The 25,280-nt window shown below is 40.0% G+C and overlaps 1 protein-coding gene across 10 annotated transcripts in view; it reads right to left on the bottom strand.

The window, feature by feature from the left end:
- Positions 1-15,352: 15,352 nt before the first annotated feature.
- Positions 15,353-25,280, bottom strand: part of AGPAT3 (1-acylglycerol-3-phosphate O-acyltransferase 3) — a 156,459-nt gene continuing 146,531 nt past the window's right edge. For all 10 annotated transcript variants that reach the window (XR_003852851.1, XR_003852850.1, XR_003852848.1 and 7 more), the window contains one exon: positions 15,353-24,264. Coding sequence is in view for 6 of the 10 variants with exons in the window: in XM_029578486.1 (XP_029434346.1) it covers positions 24,176-24,264 (89 nt within the window). In the remaining 4 variants the exon portion in view is untranslated. The remainder of the gene's footprint in view (positions 24,265-25,280) is intronic.

Here is a 25,280-nt window from a genome sequence, read left to right as displayed (position 1 = left end):
CGAAGCAAGGCGCAGGGAGGGGGGGAAAGAGGACTGGTGAAACGACACGTGAAGGGTAAAGCAACGAAGCGACTTACTTTTCTTGCAGCCCTCCTCCAGAGACGGACCGCGGCTCTCCTGCCTCCCGGGGAGCAGCCGGCAGCGAAAGCGGCCCCGCCGGCGAAGATGGCTGCCTGCACGGGCGAAAGCGGCCCCTGTGCGTGCAATTGGGCCGCTCAAGACGTGACGTCACATGCCGTGACGCCAAACATCGTGACGTCACACCTTGAGCGGCCCAATTGCACGCACAGGGGCCGCTTTCGCCCGTGCAGGCATCCATCTTCGCCGGCAGCTGCCTCCGGAAGGCAGGGGAGCCGCGATCCATCTCCGCCGATGTCCGTCTCCGGAGGAGGGCTGCAAGAAAAGTAAGACGCTTCGTTGCTTTACCCTTCATGTGTCGTTTCACCAGTCCTCTCTCCCCCCCCTCCCTGCGCCTTGCTTCGGGAGGAGGGGAGAGAGGACTGGGGCTGCCCCGGAGACCAGCACCCATGGACGTGGCCAGGGCAGGTGAGCGGGGGCTGGGGGAAAGTTTGCCGCCTACCCTTACCCCTGCCTCTAACGCAGGGGTAAGGGTAGGTGGTAAGTTAGCAGGTTAAACGCGCAGCAAAACTGCAGGTTAAGAAAGCGATAGTCGGGGCGCGTGTTACTGTATGGGAGGGAATAGCTAATTCGATCGTTTACATGTAATATACATGTCGCGTGCAGAAGGGGTTACCCGGTGATTTAAAGAGGCGGTAAGAATGGGTTAAAGGGGATAGTGTATCGCGGGTTGGACTAATGCAGCCGGAAAGTGAGTAGAAAGCGGGTTAGGAGCGGGGTAACCGCGGCCGCACTTTACTGTATTGACCAGTGAATGAGAGACTAACAGTGTACAAGCCATCCAGACAACTAAGATCCTTGCTTGGATAGCAAACAATTCAGAAACAATTCAAGACCCTGCTGTTCAGTGACGCCTTCATGCTGGGTGAAACTGATGAAAGGGGAGTCTTTACTACTCAAGCATGGATATGTCATTTTTTATTTTACTCTATTTTTTTACCTTTGTTTTATTGCTATATACATTGTACTCCGCTTAGCATGGCAGGCCTGATATAAGTGGACAATCAATTATTTAAATAAATAAATAAATAAATAAATAAATAAATCCCATCATCAAAAGAACAGGTGTCCAAAACAGTACCTGCCCTCTGCCGCTGTCTCACAGAAGAGCTCGGAGAAATACAGAACTGTAGTCTGTTCAGAAAGCAGCTAAAGGCCTAGTTCTTTAGTCAGGCTTTTGCTGCCAAACCCAAAAAGCAAAGGCTTTAAATGTCACTGCATGCAATTCTACCTCAAATGCTTTAAACTTGTTGCTGAAATTTAACATTATTGGTATTATTGTTGAGTAAATCAGTATTCTTCTCTATGTTGTTTCTTATATAAAACTTGGTCCTAAGGTGCACCTTTAAATTACGAAGTAAAATGTGATTGCTATTTAAATTGATATGTATTTATTTAAAAGTTTTTATAAACCGCAAATTGGGCAGGTGACTGATCATCTAAGCGGTGTACAATAAAACAAACATACACACAGTTAAAATAATAATACAAGCAAAGTCTCAATATACATCACAGTTATTGCATTAAAAATACGACACTTGTTTTAAACAGTAGATGTGTCATAGTCATGATTGTTGCTCTTGAGGAAAATAGATATTAACTGATATTGTAAGCAACGGTGATAGGTAGGTTTTTAGAGATTTTTTTTAAATCACATAGTATTGTAAAGCTGCAAATGACCCTTGCTCATATGCTGCTATTCTAATGTAATGTAAACCTGCTTTTGGTGTTTCATGTATTTAAAAAGGTGGGTAACAAATCCAAATAAATAAATACTTTTGCCCGTATCACGTGATGGGGCAGAAGTCCTTTTGAACATGGCATTTGCAGGCCCAGAGCCCTAGGAAACACTCCAGACCCCATTAAAGCACTAGGGAGGTAACTTCACTTGAAAAATATTTTTATTAAACTCACAGGTCTTGGAAGAGGGAGGGGACACTGTTTAAACTGACTGGCCCCTTTAAAAGATGGCACCAGATTGCATTGGGATGCATGTTTGTATCACGATTCTCCTTGGAAAGTTAGCTACAACTCTGAAGTTGCAGCTAACTTTGGATACAATTTTGAAGCAAGCCATGTTATTACATATTTTTGCTAGTAATGAGCCGATTGTCATATATTTGCATGTTATAAAATCGGGGGTCACACGCGCCAACGTCCGTAGGCTTCCCCCACCCCTTCCCCTAACCCCCCCCCTGCCTGGAGGCAGGCGCAGGTTGCACGCGCCAGCAGCCTGCTGGCACGCGATCCTCCAATACAGCGGCAAATGGCTGCTGTGCCCAAGGCCTCTGGCCCCGCCCCACCCCTTTTGTAAAGCGTCCCGGGGCTCTACGCTTGTCGCCGGACATTTATAAAATAGGCCAGCGCACGTCAGCTGATTTACGCGTGTAGAGCTTTTAAAATCCGGCCTCTCATTTGGTAAATTGAGCTGGTCAAATTTTCAGCAGCACTCACAGCCGGATAGTTTAGCTGAAAATTCAGCTAAAGGTAACCAGTTAAAATGAATTGGTTATCTGGGCCATTCAGCAGCTTTTGAAAATTCATCCTAAGCAGTTGGGGGCAGGGACTTGTATAGCAGTATAAAATATAGAAATAAATATTTGACTTTTCCCTGAAACTCTAATCTGATCCTTGGTATGTTCCATATCTTTTATAAGAAGGACCTTACTTTATGAATGATCTCATGGCATATTCTGTGCATTTTGGTGACTAGATGCACTCATTTATGTTCTGCAATTGTCCAAACAACTCAGCATGGAATATGTCTTATGTATTAAAAGAGCAAAGACCTTATTATAAATGATATGGAACTTATCAAGGATTAGAGTTTCAGGGAAAATACATTTATTTCTCAGCCCCCGCACAGCTTTCATACCCTCTCCTTGACCTCCCTCTTACCATCCCAGTACCCCCTCCTGCTCCTTCACCCACTCCCTTCCCCTGCGCCCCCTACCCTCCCCTCTACCCCGCCCTTCATTCCACCACCAACCTTTGCTTGAAAGTACCTTGCCATCTTGTCTCCTTGTTCCCTCCTCCCCCTCCTCCTTCACCCCCTCTCTCCCTCCCTTTTCACCCTGCATATAATTATACATAAGTGCACATGCCTCCTTTATACTGTAAATAAGTTCATATACTAAGTTTATAAGTGCACACATACGCCTCCGTAACATTGCTTATGCATATTTAATCTTTGCTTATGCACATTTATTTTCAACATGGATAAGTAACTTCCATGTCGTTCAACAATGTTGTATCCCTGCTCGTTGACTCTCTCTCCTGTAGTTTCATATGTTATCCAGTGTCGTATATTATCCAATTATTTCCCAGTTAGCCCTCCATCCTCGTTCATTGTAATTTCCTTTCTCAGTTACTTGTGAACCGACATGTGTCGTCCTACGAATGCCGGTATATAAAAAGTGTTAAATAAATAAATAAATAAAATAAGGTGATAAAAGAGCAGCATTTCACAGGCAGATCACAGTTGTGATCCAAGTCTATGATTTAACACTTCATAAATCTTAATGTACTGTAATTATGAATTGGTGACTCTAGGGAAGTAAAGTTTTACTGTGTGAAAACAACTTTAGCAAATGTTAAACTGGAAAACCCCTGCATGCTATTCAGGAATGCAACATTACAAAACAGCAGCAAATGTCCAGGTGCAATGCATGGCAGACTAAGAGTATTTTTAAAACTCTTAGCAAAAGAGAATTTGGACTAGCCAAAAGATTAAGATTGATTCTTTTGGCCTAGCAAGTTCCTACTCTTCTTTTCACTTCCAGTTCAAACAGAACCAGCATCTGCTGGGCTACAGCACCATGAGGGGTTTTTTCCCACAACAACCTGGGGCTTTTTCCTTTATTTTATAATTCCTTAACTCACTTAACAGTCATTGTAGTGATGATCCTTGGCCAAAGGCTAAGCATCAGAGCTCCTTCTGCAATTATTGCAATCAAGGGCCCTAAATCCAGTAACTAGGTGTCGCAGAAGCAGGTATTTCCTTCCCCTACCGACTTGTGAGCACTGCGTCTGCAGCATCCCCAGTCCCGGCTGGCCTGGGGTGCAATCAAACCCTGGGTCTGGCAGCTCACAGTGCTGCAATTGAACCAGTCTGTCACTGATTTGTATTATTCTTTTTCCAGGTCAGATTAGGTAAAAGTGGATCTTTGTGGTACCTGAAATTGTGACAGATTGTCTAATTAGATCATAAACACAGCTTGAGTTTCACTGAGTACTTCTTATTCCTTGCTCAGAATTAGGTTAAGGAATCATTGAGACTTCACAGTCAAAGAAATAACTAAAAATATAAAAAAGTAATAAGGAAGACATTACTGTATTTTATTATTGCTCTTAAAAGGCTTGGCAGTCCAATGTACAGGCTATCACTGTATGAAACCAGGTATAAATACTGCAACATAGAAAATTTACATCATGAGTCCTCTGTCTACTTGGTCCTATCCCAGGCATGTGCTTTTAGGGAAAACTACTTTCAGCCTTTCTTCTACACCCATACATTAGATAGCTGCAAATCAGCAAACTGAAGACAGGCAGGAGTAAATAAAAGAGAAATCAAATGTGCATTTATTGTTCAGCTTTTCACAGCCTATTGAAATGTGTCTGAATAGAAAATAAATCAGCAAATGATACAATTAGTGGTCCTGCTAAACTGGGGACAGAAAGCATTCCATTCTCCAAGAGGACCCAGGCTGCAAAACTGGAAGCAGACCCAGCAGGAGCACCAGGGCTGCCACAGAGGTTTTTGGGAATTCACTGCCTGCCCAGCTCAGTAACTGATCTTTTTTTTTTTTATCTTTCATAAACATATTAATAAAGCATGGCTCTTTCAAAAATTGTTTTTTAAATATTTTTAATTTGCTGTACATTGCATCGAGTTTGGTTGTATATTTGATTCATAAATTGAATAACATGGTTGCTGACATACTGCAGACAGACCTAAGGGAACCCATCAGATCCTCTCTACAAACCAGAAGGGAGCCGGGAAAGTAGGGGAAAAAGGGACCAGATTGACTCTACAAACCATGAGGGAGAGGAAAGAAGGGAATTGTATGGGGTCTACAGATATGAAAGACCTATGAGAGCAAGGGAAGGAGGAGACCAGATGGGTTGCAGAGACCCAAGGCAGAAGGGGTTTAGGGACCAGAGGAGTACTAAGAGAGCAAAAGGAAGGTAACCAGATGGGCTCTGCAGCAGGGCTTCCTAAACTCTTAGTCAATATGACCCTATTTTAGCACTTGAAAATTCATACAATCTCAAGGCAGCCACCACAATAAATTAGCTGGGAAAGAAAATGTGAAGTCTCCCTTCAACAATGACTATTCTACTGCGATGCTAAAGGGGACCTATCGTTAAAACAGACAACTGGAATGACCAAGAGGAATCCTGTAAATGAGAGACATGAAGAATCCCACTGCCTCTCAAACTGGAAACAGAGCAGGATTAGGAGGGGAAAAAAAAAAAAAGGAGCCTCCGTTGCCTTCTCCTTGATATAGTGACATGCCCTCCACTTTTGCTTATGAGTAGACCACTGAAAATTAAATATATTGACTATTATTATTCAGGGTTCACATAGTACAGTGCATGCAAAGCTAACAAAGTCACAATGTGGTGCATCTCACCGTTTGAAAATCCTGCTGGGATGAGGTCTACATCGATTAACAGATCACACTAAGGAGGTAATTTTCAGAGTAACGCACACAAAAATTAGTATATATGTGCATAAGCAGCCTGTACTTGCACAATTGTTATTTTATAAACATTGAAGTATGTGCGTACTATAGTTTTCATGCAAGCACATATATACGAATAAGAAGGGGCGGTCTAGGGGTGTTCTGAGGCAGGCTCAACATTCATGCGCATAAGTTTCTGTTTTAAAAGAGACTTATGTGCATACATTTGGCAACCTACTTGAGTAACTTTACACCTACTAATTATCCTGAACAACTGATATCAAAACATGTTTATTGTCTACTATTGGCTAGGTGAGAGGTCTGGGTCAACTGGGGGGAGTTCAGGCTGAAGAACCAGGAAGATCTCTATAACCTGGAGGTAGACAGAGTGAATAGGTAGAGGAATCAGAAAACTGGTAATTTCAATTATATGCACATTGTAAAATATACCAACTTATGCACGTCAGATTTTACACAAGCAACTCCTACTTTATTTTTGCATGTAAAATATTTGCATGTTTATTCTTTAAATTGGTAAGAAAAATATGTACTTTCAATATAATGAAAGTGTTTGCACATAAGTGTACATATGCGTATTTTATGATACACATGGGTTATAAAATACTATCGTAGATTTCCATGAGATTACGCGGAGTTGTTTGAAAGTTACCTTCTAAGGGAGCAAGTTATGTTTTATTCAAAGAAAACTCTTGACACAGCAAGTCTGTGGATAAAAAGGGCATAAATTCATTATGTTGGTCAATATGCTGAGGTATACAGTACAATATCCTGGTGCTTGCATAGGGGTACCCACTTAGAAACAGTCTGAGTATTTTTCCTATGACATTCAACATGCTCTATTATTTGTTAGACCAAGAAGCATTTGAGTTGTTCTGAACCAGTGGCTAAAATCAATCTAGCATCATTGCCAAGACTAAAGACAGCTGTCTCCTCTCCACAATGAGAGCAGCGTCCTTGTAACTCAAGAACCTGCACAGTGCAGAGAGGCTGCAAAGCTCAAGACATGTGCTTTTCCCCTGGGTGAAGTTCATCAAATATTATGTAAGTTACTGTCAGAGACCACTGCTCAGAACACATCTAGGGATTTACAAGTCATTTTTACTGTAACTAAGTCCATAAAAATGTGATTTCAACAGCATGATAATCAGAGACCACTCTGGAATGACACAGTGTGAAAGTATCAGTCTCCTACAGTGTCTGTCATTGGGAGGCTAGATAGTATCTCACATAAGAGAGAATAAAATCTCATTTATTTTCAGAAGAGACATCAATATCCATCCTGTCATCTTCTGGTAAACTGTATGAGGTGACCAGTGAGTGATAAGCTGGTACAGAGGGACCAGGATCTTACCCTCAGCTACAAAGGGACACAAGGTGCCAGATCTTCTTTGGTTCCCTTTATGCAGTTAATTTACAGAATGGCTTTAGAAGGCACACTCTTATGTTTGCAAGACAAGATTTTCTGTGGTGCTGTAACAAGTGAATAGAAGATTTTTTCCTGAACAGAGCCATAGTAATAATAATCAATATTAGTAAAATAATGTCCAAAAATACCAGGTACGGAGATCTGAATGTCCAACCATACTCAAACAAGACAGAACTTCCTTATTGGGGCTACATTGGTGAGAACATGTTAGATTTCCTTAGCTGACATGAGGGAGTGGGACTTTTTTTTTTTTTTTTTTTAAGGCTACTGCAAAGGATTGAATTTCTTTAAGAAGCAGCAAAGGGTGTATATTAAGGGGATAGACATAGCAGAGCAAGAAGTTTCTATAGGATACAGGAAAGGGCAGTTTCAATTAAAACATTAATGGGGGGACGTTTCTGCAGGGGCAGTGTCTAAGCTGGACCATCATTATGGAATACCATCCCCCCCCGACCTCAGACAGGAGCCTTGCCTACCAACATTCAGAAAAAGGCTAAAGACATGGTTGTTTAGGCAAGCCTTTCCTGATCACAACTGACAATCACAATGGACTCTCATAACTTTCTCCAAAAATACTACATCCACTATGTAATTAATCTGAACACTATGTAATTAATTAATTTATTGTAATTGACTAAATCGTTCCAGCTACTCTTCTTCTTCTCCAAGTTCTAATTTTCCCTTGTTTATTGTAACTTCTTCGCTACATATCAACACCAGTTTTCGTTCAATGTTTATCACTCCCCTGTTTTCTGTAAACCGGCATGATATGATTTTATCATGAATGCCGGTATAAAAAAGCTATAAATAAATAAATAAGCAAAGTTTGCTGACACAGGAGCTTTCTTAAGGTGCAGTGATGGGCTAGAATTTCTGTATAGTATATAGAGAAGTCCGTTTTAGTAGATTACAATGAAGTAAATGTAGAGTTCAGGAATGGCAGAAACTTTTTAGACTGCAATGAGGTGGGCATTTTCCCTAGAATGCTATGAGGGGTCAGATTTTAGATAGGATGCAGTAAAGGATGCAGTAAAGGAGGCAGCATTTCTCTAGGGTGCTTTAAGGGAATATGATGCAATTTCTCTATAATGTATAGTTGCTTACCTGTACAATGGTTCGTTGTTGATTGCAAGATAAATCAGCCACACTACATTATCTGATGATGCCTACAAAGCTCTCCAGAGCTCATTACCACCAAGAAGGTTTTTCTGAGCATGTGCAGGAGTTCCTGCAAGGGTGCTGCCTCATGAGCCCCTCAGTCCATTCTAGAGCTTGATACACACGAGTCAATGCAGGATGTGGGAATATATAGTATTGCAGTAATTACAGGTGCAGTTCTGAGGATAACTGGGACCTCACAGAGTGGAATTAATTGCTCAGCAGAAAAGGCTATGTAAAACTGCTTGTTCAAATCCAGTGTTTTTCAGTACATGTTGTCTAGACAGCAGAGTAGTGGGACGTGAATGTGTAAACAGATGACAACACAGCAGTCTTGCAAATATTAATTGAAGCTGTCCCCAGATAGGATACTAAGGCTGTCACTGCTCTTACCTGAGTTAGCCAGCAAGAAGTAATGAGTGATGCACTCCGCTATCCAATTTAAGAGGATTCTTTTGGTCATAGCTTGCCCCATTAGGTTAGGCTCAAAGAAGCTGACCAATGATGAGGTTGAGTTCTCTGTAGGTAGTAAACTGGGACATGGCTGCAGTGCAAACAGTGAAGAGCTTGTTGTTCTCTGTGTGTATTTGGTCTTGGAAAAAAAATGGTAGCACTATAGATTGATTGATATAGAAAGCTGACACCATCTTTGGCATAAACTTGGGATGAGTCTGCAGAACACTACTGTTATGAAAGAGTATGCGATATGAGCCTGCAGTTTGCTCACCCTATCAGCTGAGGTTAATGTCATGAGAAATAGGATTTTCCAAATGAGGAACTTCAAGTCTATTTTGACCTGGAGCTTGAAAGGTAGTTGCATGAGATGTGCCAGTAACACACATTGAGATCCCAAGGCAATGGTGGTTTTCCAGTTGTGGGAAAAGGCAGTATATCAAATGCTCATAAATAAATAAAATTAAAGCACCATCAATGGCTTGGTGTCCCAAAGCCCCCTCATGAATGTGGCTACCAGAGGCTGGACTGAAATCGATTTCCCTTCTACCTGGACACAGGTCTATCCTTGCCCTTATGAAGAGGACTGTCGAAGAGGGGGATCAACTCCAACATGTCAATGTTTATTACAAACCCCAATGAATGGAAGAATTGCATTAGTTGAAGGAGCTTTCCAGAGATGACTCTGCTACCAACCAGTCTTTTAGGTAAAGGAAATTGAAGGCTCTCTCCATCCTCAGATGCACTGTCACCACAGTCAGGCACTTGGTGGACACCCTTGGGGTACATGATAGACTGTTTGGGTATTGATCGTTGTTCGCAAGGAAACAGAGGTACTTGCAGTGGGATGCATTGATGGGGATGTGAGTATAAATATCCTTAAAATCCAGTAAACATAACCAATCCTTTGCTTCAAAAAGGGGAAGTATTGACATTTTGAACTTCTCCCAAACTAGAAATTTGTTTAAGCCCTGCAGGTCCAGGATAACTCTCAAAGAAGTAACTAATTGTGACTGTAGTTGGGCCAACAGCAGACTGACAGGGATCCTTTGGGTGGATGGTTTGGTGGAAGCTGGAAAAAACATAAGCGATATCTGCACTCCATATTTCTAGGACCCAATGGTCCTTCATGATGGATGTCCATTGTTTTAAAAAAAAAAAAAAGGACTAAACCTGATCCTCCACTGGAACCGTTTGGGAGGTTCTACTGACTTGTCTCAAAAACTGAAACATACTTTGGATTGCACCATTGATTGTAATCTGAGCATTCCATTTTCTTTTTTTATGACCTCTGTGCAATGACTGATGTGAGAAAGTTGCTGAGGGCATTGTAGATTAGAAAGAATGAAAAGACCTCCTCAAAGGAAAAAGGAGGTCTCCAGGAGAAAGTTAATGCCTCTGCTGCAATGAGGAGTGCTTCTGCAGGCTTGAGCTTAATCAGATCTACCATCTTCTTCATCTTGTCACCATATAGGTTCTCTCCTGTATGGGTGGCAGCATGGATCCCTGAAAAATCTTCCTGCCTACCAAGTCGTCTTCTGGTCCTTCCCTGGTGGTAAAGTCAGCTCTCAAATGGGCTTTGCCCATTTGAGAGCTGACTTTACTATTACGGAGTGGTGAGGGATTTGAATATCAAAACCCAGATCCAACTTGAGGCTTAAAGATAATGCTGCCATCATCGATTTGAAGAATTTGGGGTAATTTAGGACCTTTGGAAATGAAGCATCCCTGGCCAACTCCAGTGGTGGATCAGACAGTTGATTTACCATATCCTGATATTCTCCCTGGAATCCAAGAGCAAAGGAGATAAGGCACAGGGTGACATCTCTGGGTCCAAAGGAGAAGAAGAATGGCAACTCACCAGACATCATGCATATAACATCCCCTGATCCTGCCCTCCCTTGGGGGGGGGGGGGGAGGACAACCTCTGGGGAAATATGTGATCTGATGGCATAAGGCGTCTCTAATTCTCATAAGCGGACACATTCGCCACCATGCAAATCATAACTGATTCCACCTCCTCTGCCCATTCACAAAGGATTTCATGAACACCAAAAACTATTCTTTCATCCTAGGACGCCTTGCTGAGACTGGCATTGGTTGGAAAGCATCCTCAGTCGAGATAATCACCTACAGAGCATGTGAATGCTCTGTAGAGCTTATCATGGACTTACAGCAGAAGAGCCCCCCCCAGCTGAAGAGCAGATAAGACCCAAGATGCACTCTGTATTGTGGCGCTCCATGCCAAGGTGACCCATATCAAAGTGGATAGTGCTGATGAGAAACTCTCCCTCTTTGAAAGTGAAGGTCTCTGCACCCATGATTTATGCACTTAGGGGGGGGGAACTTCAATGCTACTTAAGCATGATTCCCCTTACCCCCGCCTGGGGTGAGGTCTTGAACTGCTCTGTTTAAGAGGTGCCAATAGAGCATAGCACCAACAGGGAAGGCATCTTCCAAGATGCCCCCACAGTGTATTGCTGGGGGTCACAGCAGTCTGGCCCTTTTACGCCTCTTTACTCTTTGCTGAGCCTTTTTGGATGATGCTCCCTCTGTGAGTTGGAGTGGCTGCAGTGAACTTCCTGGCCAGGTGTGGAGGCCTTGCCCTGCTCTGATGACCTACCCAGTAGGCACAGCCTCCATCTTCAGACCCCGATAGTGATAGACTCTGTGGGACATCGTGGTACAGTGTGAGTAGATGAGAACACTGTGATCCAGACTCAAACAATGATAACACCTCTTTGTATGTGTATGTAAGAGAGATCTGCCATCTGAAGCGGCAAGCCTTTAATCCAATGGTGGATACTAAGATATTGAAACTTAATTGCTTTTTAGTCCCTCCCAGAATGGCTATCTTGAGGCAGCAAAAAAAAATAATAAAATAAATTTAGTAGCTCAAGGCCAAGAGACAAAAAGGAGCATGTGGGACCCGAGTGGTTATACCTCAGGCTTGGAGTCAGAAACGTAGTCCAGCATGTTAAAAGCACTTCTATCTTTATTTGGTAATTACAGCAAACAAACAGTAGTAGACTGGTTTATCTTCATAACTCACAGTTTTGTACCACTTCCCTCAGTACTCACAGCTTCATTACAGCTCAGTGTTTGGACAGCACTACTCTACAGGAGCTGCCTTCCTCCTGGAGACCTGGGTCCCCAGTTCTTATTCCTCCCCTCCTGGGCATCAGCCACAGAGCTCTCTCTCTCTCAAGGGGAATTAAGATGGACCAGGCATCTAGCCTGGTTCTGTACAGATTTAAGGGGGAAAACAGGGGCACTCCATCAAAGATCTTGAATCAAAAACAACTAATTTAAAGACTTCCAGCAATGACTTGATGGTGAGATATCCTCTGTGACAGCCAGCAGAATCATTATTTTCTTTAAAAAGTGCCTCCGATTATCTTTTTTTTTCCACATGACAGAGCTGATTGTCTATGGACAACTGTTATTTGAAAGAATCCTGAGATGTCAGCTAAACAAAAAATTATGAGTGAAAGGTCAAAAACACAGGAAGACAAAATGGCACCAGAACCTAATACTGCGACAGAAGAGATATCTGCAAATTTACTCTGCAAACCTACAAATGTGGTTTCAGTGACTGCCAATAATAAATTACAGAAGCTTCAGTTGTCATTGGATGAACTTAAAAAAAAAAAAAAAGGAACACTGCCATTACTATAGTAGAATAGAGAAGGATGCAGCAAGAAGATCGCATGAAAATTCTAAATATGAATGTGCTTGAACTACAGAGGAAAATTGTAACAACTGGAAGCTAAACCGAGGACTTGGGAAAACTAAAAAAAAGGAACAATATTCATATTGTTGGAATTCCTGAAAGTGTAAAAGAGGGAGAACTAGCAGTTATATGTGACATGGCTGCTGGAGGCACTTAGAATATTGGTGAGTGGTAAGAAATTCATAATTGAGAGAGTACATCAAGACGGGACTTTGCAATTTGATAATGGCAGACCAAAGCAAGTAATTGCTAAATTACTTAACTTTGTGGATAAACCTAAGCTACTCTCAGCTTATCAGTATAAGAAAGTTACGTTATGAAAATCATGAATTATTACTCTTTCCTGACTTTTCAGCTAAAGTGCTGGCTAGCCACAGAGAGGTGATGCCATACTGCATGCAGTTTTTTCATAAAGGTGTTACACTTTCTCTAAAATTTCCTGCTAAGTTAAAAAATAAATTTACGCTGGAGAGGCAAAGATTTTGATAGTAAAGAAGTGAAAATATTCATGGAGATTCTTTAATAAATATATGTGGAAAAAAATAAGACTCAGCAAAGTTATGTATGACTTTACTACAAAGCTCTCATTTGTAGAGATGAGAGTCAATATTTAAGGAAAAAGTTTAAGGAGAAAGTCTGGAGTCTAATTCTTTTCAGACTTGCAAAAGATTTTTGGCAGGAAGTCAATTATTTATTTTTATATGAAGGACCAAGAACTGTTCTAATAACAGGTTTTTTTTATTGATGCCATCATGGTGATGCAACATTGAGCCTGAATATCTTTCTAACATGAGGGCCAATGCAATACAGTACACGCTCAGCTTAGCGCACAGCTTGATGTGCGGTTGGACGTGCATTTTGGATGCGCTAGACTAACTCGAGGCAATAATGGGATTAGCATGTCCAAAACATGTCCAAACCTGTGCATAGCTAATAGCGATCACATGTAATGCCATGCTGATGAGGCTATTAGCTAGAACCACTGATGTAAAAAGCACCATGCATCCGACATGCATATTTTAATCCTCAAAAATTAACGCCAGACCCAGAGACGGCAAGTCTTGAGGCGCCCCAAAGCCATCAACCTTTTCTGTGATTCCTCTGACTTAATATCATCGCAATACTAAAGCAGGAGGAACCACAGAAAACAGCAACATAAAAAAAATATATTGACGGTGGTCAGGTTAGGAAATGGACACTGGTTAATTGATCATCCGTTTTCCAAACCCATGGCTATGCGCACAGCTACGTCTCCTGGGCACCCAATGCCAAGTGTGCACTAGGGACACACAGTTTCCCCTAGCACATCCTTTTTAACACGGCTGTTCATTTGCATATTGCACTGCGTGCCCAGGAGAGGTAAATGGGCGTGCGTTAGGAAGATGGGAGCCCGTTTTTAGTGCATCTATATTGCATCAGCCTGATGATGTTTCGAGACAAGCATATAAGCTTGATGAAAAATGTAACTGTGACAAGCAGCTTTCAAGATGACTATGATGTAGAGGAAAATCATGGGATGGCAACTTGTGACATACAAACATAAGATTTGCCATACTGGGCCAGACAAAGGTCCATCAAGCCCAGTATCCTGTTTCCTACCGAGGCCAATTATGGTACCTGGCAGGATCCCAAAAGATTGCTATATTCCATGCTGCTTATCTCATGCATAAATAAAGGATTTCTCCAAGTCCACCTTAATAATGGTTTATGGACTTTTCTTCCAGGAACTTGTGCAAACATTTTAAAAATCAAACTATACTAAAAGCTTTTACTATGTTCTCTAACAACAAAATCCAGAGCTTAATTATACATTTAGTACAAAAATATTTTCTCCTGTCTTAAATGTATTACCTAGTAACTTCATTGCATATTCCCTAGTCTTTTTTCTTTTTGAAAGAGCAAACAACAGATTTGTGTTTACCCATTCCACCCCACTCTCTTATTTTACAGACCTCCATCATATCTTCCTTCTGCAATCTCTTCTCCAAGCTGAAGAGCCCTAACTTCTTTAGCCTTTCCTCATAGGGGAATTATGCAATCACCTTTGCCGTTTTAGTCACTCTTCTCTGTACCTTTTCTAATTCTGCTACATCTTTTTTTTGAGATACGTTGACTAGAATTGCACACAATACTCAAGGTACAGTCAAACCATGGAGTGACAGACAGGCATTCTGATATTCTATATTCCTTTTCTAATATTCCTAGAATTCTATTTGCTTTCTTGGCCACAGCCACACACTGAAAAAAGAATGTCCTTTTCCTAGTTGGTGACTCCCAATGTGGAACTACTGTTTAATTATAATTTGGGGTGCTTTTCCTTTTGTACATCACTTTGCACTTGTTCACATTAAATGTCATCTGCTGATTGGATTCACATTCTCCCAGTCTTACGAGGTCCACTTGCAATTTCTCACTTAAGTTATAAGAGGATTGTGAGAAATAGCAAGAAATTGCAAGCGGAATAATTTGTGTCAGTGGCAAATTTGATCACCTCACTTGCTGTTCCCATCTCTAGGTCATTTATAAATATGTTAAAAGCAGTGGCTCTAGTACAGATCCCTGGGGTACTCCACTATTCACCATTCTCCTTTGAGAAAATTGATCATTTAGCCCTAGTATCTTGTCTTCTATCTTTTAACAAGTGCTTAATCCACAACAGAACATTGCCTCCTATCCCATGACTTTTTACATTTCCTCATGAGTACTTTGTCAAACAGTTTTTGAAAATCCAGACACTATACCAAATGGCTCACCTTTCTCCAATTGGTTTTTTTTTTTTTTGTTTAAGGCATAAATAAAGACTTGTAAGGCAAGCCTTCCCTTGGCTAAATCTATGTTGGCTTTGTCTCATTAAACTATGACTACCTATTTGTTCTGTGATTTTGTTCTTAATAATAGTTTCAACCTTTTTTCTCATCACTGACATCAGACTCGCTGGTCTGTAAGTTTCCTGGATCATCCTGGAACTCTTTTTAAAAATTGGCGTTACATTAACCACACTTCAATCTTCAGGTACTGTAGCCAATTTTAATGAGAGTATACAGATTTTGATGCAGCTCCATCATTGCTCTATGCTTCCATGGCAGGGGTTAGGGAAAATTGGATTTGGACAGCATCCGAGGGCCCTGCATTTTATGGTCTGGAAAACTGATAAGCATGAGGGTAACCTGCACAGTGCAGCAATTTCTAGCATAAGCTTCCTAAGCAGACTGGGTAGATCATTTGGTCCTTTCCTGCCGTCATTTCTGTGTTTCTATGTTACTAATGGTAGATCTGCAATCTCATTTGTTAGTTCTATAAGCATTCTTGGATGTTTATCATCTAGTCCAGGTGATTTGCTACTCTTTAGTTTGTCAATTTGCTCTAGTACATCTTCCAGGGTTGCAAAGATTTGCTTCAGTTCCTCTGAATCATCCCTTCTGGCATGAGCATCTGCCTTACATCTTTCTTAGTAAAGACCAAAGCAAACAATTCATTTAATCTCTAATCACTATTGCCAAGTGGCACCAACACCATTACTTCTCATAGCAAATCACGGGTTCCATTAAGGATTACAGAGCCATAGATAGCCTATGGCTAATGTGACCACAGCCATAGGTAACACTGCCCTAAGGGCACCATTATGTTGTGCTACCCCATGGACTCAGGAATTGTCAGGATGAGGGGAAGTCAAGGGAGGAGCACTTATACCAGGCATCACTTTTTTCTATGGGCATTATCAGGCTGCTGCCCCAACCTCAACTCTGATGTGGCCTGTGAGACCAAAACAAAATGCTCTGCAGCTGCCCCACCTTCCTGATCTAGCTCATGCAAGCAGGGCTCAAGAATCTGCAGCACTGCCAGAGGCAAAAATGTAAGTCAGCTGCTGGTGCTCTCTCCTCCCCATGGCCCAGCACAAGCCAGAAGAATAAAGCTGGTGCCTTTCCTTCCTTCCTGAATGGTTCAGAATCTAAGATACCATTTGAACCATGTAGAGCTCCTTTGAAATCTAAGATGCACCTCATAGTTCAAACTGCTTTTTAGACTATGCGCCATGCAGGAGAAAGGGAAAGGCACCAGCTCCGCTTTTCCTCTAATTTGAGCTGGGCCACAGGCAGGAAAGGAGATTGGTATTTATTTTAAAGTTTATCAACCATAACACTCCAAAGTTCGTGGATAAAAGGAGATGTTCTGGGTGCAGGGCTTAGGCTTAGCCAAATAGCACTGATAGTTAGCATTACCTGTCTAAGTCTGCTTGTGGTAGAGGCAGCCTTAAAGTTAGCTGGATAAATTTACTCTGCTATCTTTAACTGGGTATATTCAGCAGGAATCTTACCTGGGTAAGTCCTCCTGAGCATGCAGGTAACTTCCCACAAATGTCCAGGGGCGAATTGTGGAAAAATATTGGCCTAGGGGATTTTTCTGGGGGATGAGTAGGAGACAAAGCAGTTAACAGGTACTTATGTGGGATGAGCATGGCTACTGAGTGAATGATGTATGAATGGTGCGGATCTGTTGCAATCAGAGGTTTTATATGGTCAAATTTGTAATATAAAATATATTTTGAATCAATAAAGGTATAGGTATTATTTAGGAGGTAGGTATTGGAGTACTCTGTTGGTTTTTGAAACATAATTATGTAGGAGGCCCCACTCATGTAACATTTTAATAAGTGGCTTTCTGCTGCTAGTGCAGTCACAGAAATCCCATTAGCTCTGCTGCAGCCACTGCTGCTCATTTTAACACTTCTGATGCAGCCTAGAGAACCCCACCAGCCCTGCACCTGCCACTGCCATAGCTTCTCCTCTGACATCAGTGTGTGGGTCCACTGTGCCTGCCTCTCTTCTTGATATCTGCAGTAGCAGCCCCGAGCAGCTCTGGGCAAATGTCATACTGGGTCAGCCCAAGGTTCCATAAAGCCCAATATCCTGTCTCCAACATTGACCAATCCAAGTCACAAGTAACTGGCATATTGATTAATAATAATTTATGAACTTCTCCTCCAGGAACTTATTCAACTCTTTTTTAAACCGTGAAATTTACCCAGTGAATACTGGGGTAATTGAAATCATTCATTATTACCAGGTTACTAATTTTGTTAGCATTTCATTGTCTGTCTGCTCATTTTGGCCAGGTGAATGTTAGTACACCTCCACTGGTACTGCCCATCTCACATGGAATTTCTATCCATAAAGATTCTATAGTGCATTTTGTTTCTTGCAGAACTTTTATCCTGTTTTGACTCTATGCTCTCTAATATATAGCACCACCTCACCACCAATTTGATCCATCCTATCATTGCAATATAATGTGTACCCTGGTACAACAAGGAGAAAGGTAAAACAATGTGAAAACTACCATTCAACAATTCTGAGATTATATTCCCATATTGAGAAATGTGTTACAGGCTTAATGGGTGAATTATTTCATCTTTAATTACATGCAAATAATGCTGAAAATGCTACTATGACACGAGACTTGCATTAATTTAAATGAAAAAGAAGAGCCTGATTTTTATTTGAAGGTATTGGATAATTTTGATTTATTGGGCAATTAGAAGAATTATTATCCAATGTGGTTGAAAGGGTTCTTAGCTCTGGTTATTCTTGAAGAGTTTTGTTTTTTTTTAATTTATGAGATAAATCTTGTTTACATCTGCTGGCTCAATGAGTTTCCTTTAAAACCGTGGAAAAAGAAAGAAGAAAATAATGTTTTGGTTCTGGGTTTTTTTTCTGGACTGCTGTGAACAAAGAATGGGTTTGTAAGTGTGAAATGAGTGCAGACATAAGGGATGGGAGTATGATGTGCATAGCAGATTGGTATTTCATCACAAATTTGAGATGGTACTGTTGTGAAACGACAGGGCTTGAGAGAGACTCTGCTTAGAGATCTCTTATAAGAAAACCATCTAATCATTGAAACAAATTCTTATTTTTGTTTAAACATAGCTTAGTGTGACAATATGCACTTCGAACATTGAGGGCCCAATTTTAAAAGCATTGCTTGTGCTTGTGAATAGTGAAAAAATTTGTGCATGTAAAAAGCGTGCCCAAAAAAAACAACACACTGCGCACACTGACAGCCTGTAGAGGGCAGCCAAACATGCACAGGAGCACGCGAAAGATGCTGCTGCGGCATGCAAGAAAAATACCTAAGTGTGGTGTCTACCCACCAGGCTGCCCAGTTCTCCAACCCCAACAGGAGTGGGAATAAACACCAGTACGGTGCACAGAGACCAGAGGAAGTCCTGAAACCTCTCTAACTGCCTATGACTCAAGGTAAAACTGCTCTATTATTTTTTCTTTTTTTTTTAAAAACCTTACCTGAGATCAGTGCTTATCAGCCGAGTAAGGAGACACTCTCCGGCTGCAGGGGGAGAGGGCATCTGCCATCACCGCCATGCTCTGCCTTCCTGTACCCGCTGCCTTTCAACTTAACTAGCAACTAAGTCCCTACCGGGAAACCCAGCTATCAGACCAAGGCACATCTCTTGAGGGACCACAGAAATCACCTCAGGAATTCTGAACTGGGGGAGGGACCTTTAGGTATCACCGCAAGAGAGTGGGGCTCTCTCTGCCTTAATTCAGAATTTCAAATTTCTTCTTCCAAAAAGTTCGAAGCAATCCCCATAGGGAGATGTACATCCACTATCTGCTGGAGACAGAGAATATGAATAATATATATATATATTACTGCTGGCAGGGGAGCATAAACCCATTGGTCCTGAGTCCATCTGTCTACATGCTAGGAAATCAGTAATTTTAGGAATTAAAACAATTGAAAAGTATTTGGTGAAGGTATTGTTTACACTTGCAAATAAAAAGGAAGATGATGCTTGGGACATTCAGGAAATGGAAAACTAGTATAGTCTTTATTCAGGAAACTCATTTGGATGATAAAGAACATCAGAAAATGCGAGTGGGACAAAGTTTTTTTCTCTTCCCTTACAGGGAAGCAAAGAGTAGTAATAATTTTGATTAAATATCTTTTGAAATGGAAAGGCAGTTTAAAAGTAATGGGAGGTTTATAATTGTTCTAGGAACACTATATGGTCAAAAATACCATTCTGCAACCTTTAGGCACCTAATCAATATTTACAGATTTTTAAATTCTATATTAACAAACCTTGTGCAATGGGCTAATTATCAGCTAGCAATTGGTAGTGATTTTAAATGTAACAGTTAATCTTATACATTTATTGCAAACCTTCACCACCACCAAAGAAAATGCCAAAAGATATTGGAGTGAGTTTGTGTCGAGAACTTCAAGTTTTTAATGCATGGAGATTTAAACATTTAGATCAGAAAAATTTTACATTTTATTCTCCTGTCCATAATGTTTACACTAGGTTAGATTATATCTGAGGTATTCTTAAGGTCAAGTTATGTGAAATAGAAGAAATTCTTTTTTTGGATCATGTAGCAATAAGTGTCCCGATTAAAAACTATTAAAAATGTGCAAGGGAAATTAAGCTGAAGAATGAACCTAACATGATTTAATAATCAGAATTTTGTCACGTATTTGAGAGATGCATGGATGGTTTACAAACTGCACAATGAGTCTACTGAAATTAGTTCTACAAACTTTTGAAATGCAGCCAAAGCGGTATTAAAGGGGACAAATTATTGCATATCAGGCCCATCAACATAAAATAAGGAATAGTAAAATAGCAGATGTTTACAGAATGCAAGAATTAAAGCGAATACATATGCAATACTTAGCAAATAATATAAAGAAGGAAATGTCAGTGATCAAACATGAGTTGAACAATTTATTGGATATTAAAGCAACAAGGAACTTTTAATTCTTAAAATATAAATTACATCAATGGGGTAGTAAAGCAGAGAAACTGTTATCTGGGTTGGTCAAGAATGAAAAAGGAAAAGTTTAATAACTCAGTTAACTTATCAAGGTCAACAGCTAAATTCTATGCCAGAAATAGCTGAGGCATTTGAGCAGTATTATAAATCTTTATAGTCTATAGGCCCTTCTTGTGTTAAATCACAAAGTTTATTTTCAAGGGACTTGTACTTCCTCAATTAATGGAAGATCAATTTCTTATGCTGGAGGCCCCTTAAAAGAGAATGATGATATCTCAGTTTTGAATGACAAAATTACCTGGGCCTGGTGGATTTCGGCCAAAATTCTACAAAATACCCTGTGATTTTATATTACCACATTAAAAGACATGGTTCAAGAGTCAAGAAATGTAGGCCAAAACTTAGCAACTATTGTCTTGATTCAAAGCCTAGGGAAAACCTGGACTATCCTGAGTCATTTAGACCTTATTAAACTAAGATATCAAGATACTTTCTGCTGCTTTGGCCAATAGACTGACAGTATTGTTAAACCTACAGACAAGATGGGCTTTGAGCAGGGAAGATATTCAGTGGCTAATATTATAAAATTATTTACTGCTATTAAGTTACCTAAGAGAACTAAAAATGGGTTACTTGGTAGTATGGATGTAGAAAAATCATTCAGTAGAGTAATTAATATTTATGTGTATGCTTGAGAAGTCTGGTGAAGGGTTTTTAAAATGGATTAGACTATTACATAATAAATCGATGGCAAGACTGCTTGTAAATGAGCAACTGATTTAGGGATTTTGAACTGTTTAGAGGGACCCAGCAGGGATGCCCTTTATTTCCTTTACTTTTTATTCTAACTTTAGAAGCTCTGGCAAAAACATTAAGAGGAATGTTATCCTTCTAGAGAATTGAGATTTGAGTCAGAGAGATTAAAATTAGTCTATTTGCAGATGATATGTTTCTTTATATTAATAATCCAAGAGGCTCATTAAATAACTATTGAAAATGATGGAGAGCCTTTGTGTATTCTCTGGTCTTAAGATAAGTCTGGTGTTGCCTTTGGTAACAATCTAATGGATACCTGGCAAGGGATTTTTCCATTGAAATGGGCAGAAGATAATATTAAATATATGGGAACAAGAGTTGGAAAAAATATTAAGGAAGTGTATACTCAATATACAGAAAACTTTGCTAAATTGTTACTGGATAAACAGAAACATTGCACTTCTGGATTAGCTCTGTCCTGGTAAAAATAGTTAATTTACCTAAAATTTTATATCCTCTTCAAATGTTTCCCTAATGGGTATAAAACAAGAGAGATTCAGAATTTCCTGTCTAATGTTACTTCTTTTATATGGTATAACAAAAGAGTAAGAATAGGTCATGGTAACCTGGTGGGTAGCAAAGAAGGTGAGTGACTGGCTCTACCTGACTTAAGAATGTATTATGTAGTAGTTTTATTAAGATTTATGCATGAATCAGGAATCTTCTCTCACTGAATTGGTTCGACCTTATTTACCCCTAAATGTCCTTCATATAAAATGGAGTCAAGCACTATTGAAGTGTATAGTCCTATTTTTTCAAGGAAATACAAATTTTTCTGGTAGGTTTAGGCAGATCCCTTTTTCAAATATGGGAGGAGAACAGAATCAGCAATAAACAGAGAATTGTCATGTCATTTTAGAAGTTAAGAGATAAATATGATATTCCAATCATTTTTGCTTATCTACATGCCTGTCATTATTGCTAGTCATGTGATAAAGATGATTTACAGTATATAAGAAGTAATAAGGTGAATGGATCATTTTGGGTTCAACTAGTAAAAATAATTGACCGACTTGTTTGTCCGTGTGTATAGGGGGGAGGGGGGTAGATTTAGGAGAAGAACTTACTGCTGAAGGGATCCAACAAGTGTTTATATTAATTGATATAACATTGACACTAGTAAATATGACAAATACAATTTAAATTAATTCATAGAATCTCTCTCTAGGGTAAGAAGAATTAAGATAAATCTCTGGGAATCAGATTTATGTTAAAAATGCAATCATTTGCCAAGAACATTTCATTATATGTTTACAGATTGTTATAAATTGAGCTCCTTTTGGAGGAAAATAGTTGATTAGAAAAAAATATGTAACTGCTCATTAACATGTCTAGCAATCTGGTTTATACTGTGACATTGAATAAGGATGAGAGGTTACCTAAAGGAGGGAAAAGATTTGTGATAAATGCTTTCATATTGGTAAAGAAAAAATATTTTGTCTTGGAAAAGAGATGAGCTTCCTACATTTTTTTTTTGAGTTGGAAGGTATTAATGAAAAATTATATAGTAATGGAAAAAGTGAAATTCAATGAGAAGCAAATAACAAAAGAACAAATATAAATTATCCATATGTTCAATATTGGGAGAAGGTCAAATATCTCTGAAGGAATTATTTTTCTGACTATGTGTGATATGCCAATATACAACCTCTATGGCCTGAGTGGACATGATAAATTGCTATGCGTGTGTGTGTGAGGTATGCATTAGAGTTGAATGTGGTTTAAATGAGTGATGATTGTGGCAATAAAACGGGGAAAAAATGTGTTAAGATTGTTTTGGTTGGATAACATGATACACAACAGCTATGTTCAGAACAATGTACTATTTTCTGTTCTTTGAGATGATGGTATATATAGTTACATGTTTGTACTTTTGGAAATCTGCTTGAGTTGTACAAATTAAGTCAATCTTAACAAACAAATAAAAAAACCCAACTAATTTGCTGAGAACTGAGGTCCGTGTCTGTGCAGCAGCTCAGACAAAGCCTGAGAGGCTCACGAGGCAGCAGCCATGCGGGAACTCCCACACATGCTCAGAAAGACCTTCTTGGTAGTTCTGAGCTCTAGAGAGCAGTTTTGTGTCGGTGCTGTCAGATGATGTTACCTTCAGTGCAGTGATAGGATGGAGTTTGTGTAGGGTGCTATGAAGAGGCAGAGTTCCTACAGTGTGCAGTACAGGGACTGAATTTCCAAAGAATGCAGTTTAAGGGGACAATAATTTTCAAAGCATGTCTAAAGAAGACAGAAAGAGATTAGAGGGACATAGAATATCAAGCACTCAGCAAATTTGAGGCCCTATTTACTAAACAGTTTTGCCATAGTCTCAAAATGGGAGAAAACCTTTAGTAAATTAACCCCTTGGTGAGTAGTGAACATGACCAAGGCTTGTGAAAACTTAATAGGGTAGAGGCTGAAGAAGGAAATGCCATGTTTGGCAGTCCCATGTATGTGCTTATCAATAATGTCTCTCCCATTACTTCCTGATATCCTTCCCAAACAAAGCAGCCTCCATCAGCCCCATCCTCTGCAGAAGTGCTGGCAGATGGTCCAGGCGTCATGGTTTGCTTTTCCCACCCATTCCAGAGAATGAACTGTAGCAGGATAGACAGCATTCACAATATTGATGATGCCTGGAGGTGTGGACTCAAATCTTGCCATAGGAATTGGGAATCTTCTGCTGTTAAATTGGTGCCATACCTTGCTGAAACAGGACAGAGTCACATCCAAACCACTGCCATCCTGAGGTAACCATTATCTAACATAAAATCAATCCATATGCTGAGACAGTGTGGAAACAACTCTTGAGTTTGTTCCCATTCATCTAGGCAAAGTTCTTCTTCACTGTTATTTTTTATATTATCAGAATAAAGGTCCTAAGCGTCTGTAACAGAGTTAATTGGATACCACAGTCTGGATCTGCATCTCAAAAGAGGGCATCAATGGCTTATTCATTCTTCTTGAGCTCCCGGTTGCCGTAGCTAGAACCCTTTTCTATTTCTGTTACTCCTATCAATCTACGAACACAGAAGGATGCTGCAAAAACAAAAGAAAAAATAGTCAAGAGACAGGTACTACTTTATATTTTTGGCCTGCGTTTCTGTCCCTGGACAACTGTGGAAGGATTCTACTAAGGTTCTCGACTCTAATTTCTCTGGGCTCTGATTCTACAAGACAGAATTAAAGGAAGGAGTGCTGATGGTACACAGTTTTGGGGGTAATGTCCCAGCAGTCCTATTAGTTCCTGAGAAAACTAGATTCTTTGCAGACTTCAATACCTTTTACTTATGAGTGGAGAAGACAACCAAAATGGTAATGATAAAGATGTCAATCAGTTAAAAATAATTAAAATAACTTTAAAGCTTTCAATCACTTTTAAATAGCAATATATTACATACATATATACATATAACAATCCCCATAAAAATATGCATAAAATATAACTTTCAAATAGTAATTTAGCAGCATAAAACATATGGTGTAAATCTTCAGAAGGATAGCCATGTTAGTCTAATGTAGCAAAAATCACAACAGGTGAGCGACACCTTATAGACTAACCATTTATTGATGCATGAGTTTTCAAAGAACAGACTCCACATCATCAGATGCATGAAGTATAGTAAAGAAGGTACGTAAAAATTACATGATGATGAGTGTGCGGGGGATAGGGAAGGATACAGAACAAAGAAGGGGACAGAATGGGGCAGAACAAGGTGTGGAAAGGGTGTTAATAGGATTATAGTGCAGCCTATTGACAACTGAGGTAAGTGTGATTGTGTTGCCTGGGTTACTATGTGGACAGAGTTGGCTTCTGACATCAGAAATGACAACATTCAGAAACTAGTAGAACATTTCAACCTTCCAGGTCATTCTCTACCTGATCTTAAGGTTGGCATATTCTTCAAAGGAACACTCCAGTGAGAAATTGCTGTATTGGAACTAATCAAAAAATGAAATACAATCACTCTAGGTCTGAACAGAGTCAATGGCTTCAAAGCACACTACATACATCTATGAACTTAACTGTTTTCAAGTTATCCTGTCTTTTAACA

The sequence above is a fragment of the Rhinatrema bivittatum genome, chromosome 15 (genome assembly GCF_901001135.1).
Source record: "Rhinatrema bivittatum chromosome 15, aRhiBiv1.1, whole genome shotgun sequence".
NCBI lineage: Eukaryota > Metazoa > Chordata > Amphibia > Gymnophiona > Rhinatrematidae > Rhinatrema > Rhinatrema bivittatum.
The sequence above is the reverse complement of the archived record's forward strand: the minus strand, read 5'-3'. Positions and strand labels throughout refer to the sequence as shown.